The 8,195-nt window shown below is 41.4% G+C and overlaps 1 protein-coding gene across 1 annotated transcript; it reads left to right on the top strand.

Moving 5' to 3' along the window:
* The first annotated feature begins 2,900 nt into the window (after positions 1–2,900).
* On the top strand, positions 2,901–6,129 carry lgsn (lengsin, lens protein with glutamine synthetase domain). Its single transcript, XM_037690608.1, has 4 exons — positions 2,901–3,096; positions 3,308–3,983; positions 4,404–4,570; positions 4,793–6,129. The coding sequence occupies exons 1-4, from the start codon at positions 3,046–3,048 to the stop codon at positions 5,984–5,986; spliced, it is 2,088 nt and encodes a 695-aa protein (XP_037546536.1). The 5' UTR covers positions 2,901–3,045; the 3' UTR covers positions 5,987–6,129.
* The last annotated feature ends 2,066 nt before the right edge of the window (positions 6,130–8,195 follow it).

Genomic DNA, 8,195 nt, shown 5'->3' with positions numbered 1-8,195 from the left:
TAAAACATGCAGTGGTAACTCCATTCATTAAAAAACCCGGACTTGACCCTGCAGCTTGTTCAAACTTCAGGCCAATCTCAAAACTTCCATTTCTTTCTAAAATCTTGGAGAAAATAGTTTTTAGTCAACTAACCAGGTTTTTGAATGTAAATGGAATTTTTGAGATTTTTCAGTCAGGATTTAAACAACTGCACAGCACTGAGACCGCTTTAGTAAGGGTCTGTAATGACATTCTGCTAGCAAATGACTCTGGTCAGTCTGTGATCCTGGTACTCCTCGACCTTACCGCTGCATTTGACACTGTTGATCACAGCATCCTTATGTCTCGGCTAGAACACTGGGTTGGGATTACAGGGGTGGCGCAAGACTGGTTCCGTTCGTATCTGGGTGACAGGAGTTTCTGTGTTAACTTTGACAATCATTTTTCTGCTTCTGTCCCTCTTTCCTGTGGGGTCCCACAAGGCTCCATTCTTGGACCTCTTCTATTTTCATTGTATCTGCTCCCCTTGGGGTCAATCCTGAGGAAACATGGTATTTCGTTTCACTGTTACGTCGATGATTCTCAGATCTATCTGCCTTTAAAACCAAACAGTTCCTGCTCCATCCACCCTTTGCTAAAATGTCTTGATGACATCAAGACTTGGATGGCTGCAAGCTTCTAGAGTTTTAATGATCAGAAGACTGAGGTCATTGTGTTTAACCCTAGCTCTACCACTGTCACTGATCCTGTAAACCTGCACTCCCTTCAGCCACATCTAAAGCAGTCAGTTACCAATCTCGGGGTAGTGTTAGACTCGGACTTTAAGTTTAATAAACAGATCAACTCTGTTCTACAAAAAAGCTTCTTTCAGTTAAGGCAAATAGCAAAGCTTAAGTCCGTTCTGTCCAGATCTGACCTTGAAAAACTAGTCCATGCATTCATTACAACCCGGCTGGACTACTGTAACTCGCTTTATGTTGGTGTTAGTCAGGCTTCACTTTCACGTCTCCAGCTCGTACAAAATGCTGCGGCTCGGCTACTAACAGGAACTCACAGGTTTGAGCACATTACTCCGGTTCTGTCCTCTCTTCACTGGCTTCCTGTACGTGTCAGAGTTGATTTTAAAATTCTCCTGCTGACATTCAAGTGCATTAACGGCCTTGCACCATCATACCTCTCTGACCTCCTTCATCCTTATACTCCTTCTCGAGCTTTGAGATCATCAGACCAGCTGCTTTTGGCCGTACCAAAAACCAGCTGAAGCTCAGAGGAGATCGAACGTTTTCAGTCGTGGGTCCTAAACTCTGGAACAATCTGCCCATCAACATTCGACAGGCCACCTCAGTCTCTGCCTTTAAATGTCTCCTCAAAACACATCTGTACTCACTGACACATCTGTACTCACTGACATTTAACACAGGGGGATCGGACTTAGATCTAGTTTTTCATTGATGCTGATTCTGTTTATGCTTTTGTTATTATTCCTGTTTAACACAAGGTCATCTGATCTGATTTAGTATTTCATTGTTTCCGATTATGTTTTTGGTTTTATATTTTTATTCCATGTGCTGTAAATATATCTTGCTACTTTTTATTTGATGATGTGATATTTTTGTTAAGCACTTTGGTAACAGTTTCTGTTTTAAATGTGCTCGATAAATAAATCTAACTTGACTTGACTTGACTTGACTTGACTTGACTAGCTTCCTGCAGCTGTAATTTAAGCAATTGATGTTCTAATTCAGCTTTCTCATTATTTTTCTTTATTTGTTCTTCTCGTATTGTTTGCAGGTGGTGTATTAGATGTCTTTGCCACTTATTGTAGTCACACCCAGGGACATCTGGATTCTGTCTCATCAGTTCTGCCACAGATGTGGGCACTCCCTTCAGGACTGCCTCTCTAAATAATTCAGTTAAATTAGAGGGTGTTCCTTTAGGATTTACTGTTGTGTCTCGTCCACTTTTCAGCCACCAGGGTAATATAATCTTTGGGATGGACTTGAGGTTCCTGCTCAAACTTGTGGATAGCTGCGGGAGTATCCCGGGTTTTCCGCACTAAAATTGTTGAGGAAAATCAACACAACAACTCAGACTTTTCAGCCTATTCACCTGTTCCTCTCATTGGTTCGGAGATACATGGAGAAAAGACACAATAATCAGTCAGAGAGATTCAAGGTAAAAAGTATTACCAACATTTATTAAAGCTTTCAGCTGAAAGGAGACGCTCTTACCCCAAACCGACAGAGATACAACAAAAACCCAAGACGCGTCTGACCCGAGCTTTAGTTCCTTCTGTATTTAAACACAAAAGCTCCACCCAGAGACGTGTCACACATTCTTACAGTTCTTTGTCTAAACTAGTTCAAACTGATGTCTTCATTTCCTAGAAGTCCTTTTACAGAGTTTCCTGATGCATGCTCAATAATCCAGGTAGAAAAATCTAAAAAAGTTAAATCTGGTCCTCTGGACATTCAAAAAAACTAAACAAAGCAAAACAACAAAAAAATGTAGAAACGTTTCGTCTCTCATCCTGAGGACTTCCTCAGTCTGAGGTGCTGTATTCAGCTCAGTCTCTTAAATAGCACCTTCTCAGAGTGGATCAACCAGTTTTGCTGCTGACAACCAGAACCAGCTGATCACATGATCAAGAAGGACCATCAGCCTAACAATGGATCATTAACACCTGATGGCTGTTTACTGTTCACAGAAAATAGAAAATTGATTTGTGTGGAACTTTCTTGTTTTCAAAGTTGAGTATTCTTGCAGTGAATACATTTGGAAGTACTCCCATTTCTTTCTGGAAGCCTGAGCCAAACTGCTGTGCTCTGCAGTTTCAGTCTGCAGTGACACAGAAACAGCACTGAATTGTCCTCGCCAACAGCCAATGACATCAAAGCATCAGTGGTTCAGTCTCTGCCAACGGCCGACAGGAGACAGTTTCCAGCCTGACTCCGGTACGTGATGGGGTCAGAAAGAATTTTTTTATCCCATCATTGAACCAATTGTCTATAGAAATTATTGTGTGATTCAAGTTCTGCCTTCAGCTGGGGGTTGTCCATTTCCAAATGCATCTCATGAGCACAAAGATGGAAATGAATGACTCTGAAGATTTCAAGGTAAAAACTTTTATTCATATTTGATTCATTCATCAGTGAAATACAGTAAGGTGTTACATATCGTTCTGTAACTGTATCTATTATTGGTGGTAATTTATTAAACAGACTAAGTTTTTATTTGAGAAATATAGATTCAAAATTTTTGATTAAAATTTTACCACTGGACGGACTCTTACCAGAGTGGGTGATGGACCTGATGTGTGTTTTCCAGCGTAAAAGCAACGACCAAACAGATGGTCCGGGGATGAGCCTGGGCAACAAAAAGGGAGTTAAGGTAACTGGGAAATGTGTGCCCCCAGCAGACCTGAGCAGCAGTGCAAGAGGTCCGTCAATTGTTCACTCCCCCGTCAGCACCCAGACAACGTCAGATGCTCCTGCAGTTATCTCCATTGTTCCTCTGCTTCAACGGTCTCCAGAGCAGGCTGGTGGTCTCAGAGCAGATGAAAATGCAGGTGGGGAGGACTGGAGGAGAGGAACATCATCTCAGACCAGGACGCCCTTCGGTGAGATGGGTGTTCACCGCCAGACCATAGAGGAGCTGAAGACCATCCTGAAGGACAGCCCTCTGCTCCATATCCCAGAAAGAGAAGAGGGGAAACCAGGAGGTCCCTATACATACCTGCACGAGAGCAGCAGCAGTGGTGGAGGACCTGACGGACAAGAGGACAATGGAAACCATCATAGGACTTTCAGGACCTTCAAACCTCAGTTTGATGCTTCCAGAAGAGAGGCCAGCTCCAGAGACAGCAGTTCTATTCAGCTGCCTCCCACCATGGATTCATCGAGCTCGTTCAGGTCCACCACCAACACAAAAAGACAGCTTGGCGTCAGGACGTACGGACATTCAAACAACGGCTCCTGGGGAGAGGCTGCAGATTCTCACTCAGGTCAGAATTCATCTTTATTCTCAATATAACTTAAATATTCATAAGCAAAAATAACACGTTTTCAAATAGCCTCTTTCAATGTTATTATTGTTTCATACTATTTAAATGTTTCAGATTGTGTGCAGCATTTTACTTTCTCTGATTATTAGTTTTATTAAAAGTTTATTGGTCCCCAGCAAAAGACCTGCATATTTTTCGATTTCAAAGTAAACCTATTTGATTATTTTTCGTGTAAAAACAATTTAGAACTACAATTACCAGCAAACACATCAAAGTATGACTTTGACTTTTCTGAAGTGGTCTAGAAGCTGCTGGATTGTCGAGTTTAAAAAACAAGATTTTATTTTCTAAGGTGAAATTTCAATGTTTGAAGCCAAAGGCTGTCAGTTGATTTGTGGATATTTTAAACTGTTTCCACAGACAACAAAAACAAGACGGCCGAGTTATCTGGGAACCTGAAGTTCATTGCTGCCATGGAGCAGATCAAGCAACAGATTGCTCGAGAAAACATCAACTTTGTTCGCTTTGAAGCAACTGATCTTCATGGAGTGTCACGGTCCAAGACAGTGCCTGTCCGCTTCTTCCATGTAAGGAATTATGTCCCTACATACATTTTACTTATGACTAATGTCAGAGACACAACAAGAAAAAATGATTCCCTTAGTTTCACTGGTTGGTACTTTTGTGAAATTCAAGACAAACTAAAGTGTTTAACTCCTCGGTCTTTTCTTCAGTGACAAAAAAGTGTTTTCTTTAGAAATTTTTTTTAAAGTGGTTATCTGTGCTTATTGGAAAAATTGCATTCACAGGAGAAAGCGGTCTATGGGGTACCCATGCCAAGAAGCTACTTGGAGCTGACCCTGAGTCCCAAGAGCACTGAAGTGGACCACACTAGCACTGCTAACTTCAGCAGTGATGTTCTTTTGATCCCTGACCTTCCAACCTTCAGGGTCCTACCCTGGGCTGAGCAGACAGCGCGGATCATCTGTGATCCATGCACTGTAACAGGAAGTCCTCTTCGCACTTCACCTCGACTCATTGCCAAGCAGCTTCTCGGGCAGCTCCAAAGCTTGGGATTCTCCCTGCACTCATCCTTCACCTACGAATGCTGCGTCCTGGGAGCCCCTGACCGAATCGGACCAAAAACACTCCTGTTCCCTGCCACCACTCTTCTCAGTAACCACGACCTGCCTTTCCTCCAGCAGTTGGTGGACAGCATGTACTGCATGGGTGCAGACATCGACAGCATCGCCTCTGCAAGCGGCCCCGGCCAAATGGAAATCAACCTGAGGCCAGAGTTTGGAATCGCAGCTGCTGATAGTGCTTTTACCTTCCGCACCGGCATCAAAGAAATGGCTCGTAAACACAGCTACATTGCCAGCTTTTTCACTGATGATGGTCTTTACAATGCTGGGGTGCTCTCCCATAGCCTGTGGGATGCTAATGGGCGACGTAGCCTCTTTCAGAGTGGGGAAAAGGCAGACGAGCTGTCTGAAATTGGGAGGAAGTGGCTGGCTGGTCTCCTCACCCACTCTGCTGCCCTGAGCTGCCTCATGTCGCCTGGCCTCGGCTGCCGGAGTCACATTGCCAAGACTATCAAAGACCCCAAACAGATGCTGTACGCCACCTGCGGCAGCAACGATAACAGCAGTTCTTTTAACATCAAGTGTCATGGTGGGAGGGAGACACACATTGACAACAAGCTTGGCTCAGCCATGGCAAACCCTTACATCGTGCTTGCTGCCACCGTGGCTGCAGGACTGGATGGAATCAGGAGGAACCTGAACATCGAGAGTCTTCTGAACAAAGCTCCCGGACAACAGAGAGAGATCACCATTCCTGTGAAGCTCGATGATGCTCTGGAGGCCTTGGAGGAGGACCACGTCATCTGCTGTGCTCTCGGAGAGCCCTTTGTTCAGTATTTTATTGCCATGAAGAAGTTTGAGATTGAGACCCAGGAGCTGGATGACGAAAGAAACAAGTGCTTTGAGTATTTCATTTGAGGGTGCATTTTGTTTGAATTTCATCGTTTTGGAGGTGAAATGGGCTTTACTGACAAATAAACATGACAGAAAGATGCTTCTTTTTAAACTTTTATTGAAAAAGAAACAGATCTTGTAAGTCATTTCAAAATAAACAAGTGTTCTTCAAACTGCTAAGTTGTGCAGTGCTTTATCGATGCATGCTCATTCCTTCTTACTGTCAACATGAACAATCTTGTTACTCTTACAGGTTTGAGCAAAACAATTAGAACTTATCAACCATTCAAAAATAAAATATAGAGGTATTGCTGTGTATTAGCAGATATCAGTTATGCTTAACTTGAGCTTTTTTTGCATGAATGTTTATTAATCTCTTGGGTAATTAGAACAATGATCTTCTGAAGTCGCTCCTTGGCTGCAGTCTGACAGCTTTTTGTTTATCCAACATAAGTCAGTTAAATTTCTAATTTGACCACAAGAACAAAAATTAAATTCTTCGTATGATTTTGTGGTTTTGACAAACAAAGTACTTTTACATTCAAGCTGTCCAAAGACACGGTGTTCTTGTAAAAGTTCTTAATTCTTAGTTACATTTCCTTTAGAAACCATTATCAGAAAGGGGCACTTTGACTCTACATAAATAGTTGAGGACAATGCTGAAAAGTCCTACAGATACATTTGACCAGTTTGTAAGCAGCAGCTGAAACATCAACAGTACAACCCAACATTTTTCAGTCAGCTCATCTGGACAGTTTCTTTTTTTTTTGTGCTCAAACGTTTCACCTTCGATCCAGAAGGCTTCATCAGTCAAGGAAACACGCAACAAAACTGATTCTTCCCCCAACAGCTTACTCCAAAGTGGAACAAACCAGCCTTGCCTGTGATAAGATTTTCAACCAGTAAACTGGTTTTCAACCAGTTTGACAGGACTGTCAACAAGGGAGCATACCAAAGAGACCATCTTATCACAGGCAAGGCTGGTTTGTTCCACTTTGGAGTAAGCTGCTGGGGGAAGAATCAGTTTTGTTGTGTGTTTCCTTGACTGATGAAGCCTTCTGGATTGAAGGTGAAACATTTCAGCACAAAAAAAAGAAACTGTCCAGATGACCTGACTGAAAAATATTGGATTGTATACCTGGATTATTGAGCATGGACTTTGTTATCAACAGTACAACTTTGGTGTAAAGATCATTTTCAAGTGCTGGATCTTTTGAAGGAGATACAAACAAAATAGAAGATATTTAGGATTTTTGATTTTTTTTTTTCTAAACTGTTGTTATACAAATTTAAATATGAACTTCATTCATTGTATTAAAACTTGTGACAGAAAGTATTTGAAATTGCATTTTATGTCAAAGTTATTTATTATTTTAAAATATGTCAAGAAAATATTTTTCACACAATGGAAGGTCACAGGAAACCTTTAGAGAGTTTTGTTGGACTTTGGTGTTAGAAACTCAGAAGATGCTGAGTACAAGTATCTGTGGAGTCAGTCTCACATACAGAATCTTTTTTCTTCTTTATATATTTTAGGCATCTAAAGATTTAAAAGTCCCAAAGCTTGTACACTCACAACTCGTGACAAACACGTCCATGCAGCCGTCAGGTCAGAAGGATTCTGTTAGAAATTCAGCCTAAATTACAAAAACTAAAAAAACAATGCTCTTCTTAAAAAGGGTTCAAAACAGACTTACAGTATCTTTATAGTGTTTAATAATAATAATAATAATAATAATAATAATAATAATAATAATAATGTCATCACATTGTCATCACTGTATGTTTCCATACAAGAGTGAAATTAGTCTCTGCAGTTAACCCATCCACCACCAGGTGGTGCAGTGGGCAGCTATTGAAAGTGCCTGGGGGGCATTTTGGGGATAATGTGTGCTGTCCAGAGACATCACGAGGTATGCAGTGACCGGGGATTGAACCTGGGACTTTCTGCCCTGCCTCTAGTTTAAACTATTTAAATTATGTTCTGATCACTTTGAATGTCTTCACTTTGGACTGTGTCAATAAGCTAATATGGTTCTCCTCAGACCAGAACCACTGCCGTCTTCAAAACAGTTAATCTTCATAGTTTTTTGGTTCATGTAAATGCTAATGTTTCAGTCTTTACATCACCAGAAATTTCACTTTACACTGTTATTTACAAAATATTACAAAGTCCCTATCAATATAAAAAGGATGAAGGGTCTCTGCCTCACCTTGTTGCTGAAAACTGATG

Source organism: Nematolebias whitei, chromosome 16 (assembly GCF_014905685.2).
Source record: "Nematolebias whitei isolate Nwh7 chromosome 16, NemWhi1, whole genome shotgun sequence".
Lineage (NCBI taxonomy): Eukaryota > Metazoa > Chordata > Actinopteri > Cyprinodontiformes > Rivulidae > Nematolebias > Nematolebias whitei.
This window is presented reverse-complemented; position numbering and strand designations above follow the sequence as displayed.

Bases quoted from the DNA above. Each gene is read 5' to 3' on its own strand.
- lgsn (XM_037690608.1), top strand. From the start codon at position 3,046: ATGCATCTCATGAGCACAAAGATGGAAATGAATGACTCTGAAGATTTC. The intron at 3,097-3,307 runs GTAAAAACTTTT...TGTGTTTTCCAG, and splicing joins ATGACTCTGAAGATTTCAAG to CGTAAAAGCAACGACCAAAC. The intron at 4,571-4,792 runs GTAAGGAATTAT...TTGCATTCACAG, and splicing joins TGCCTGTCCGCTTCTTCCAT to GAGAAAGCGGTCTATGGGGT.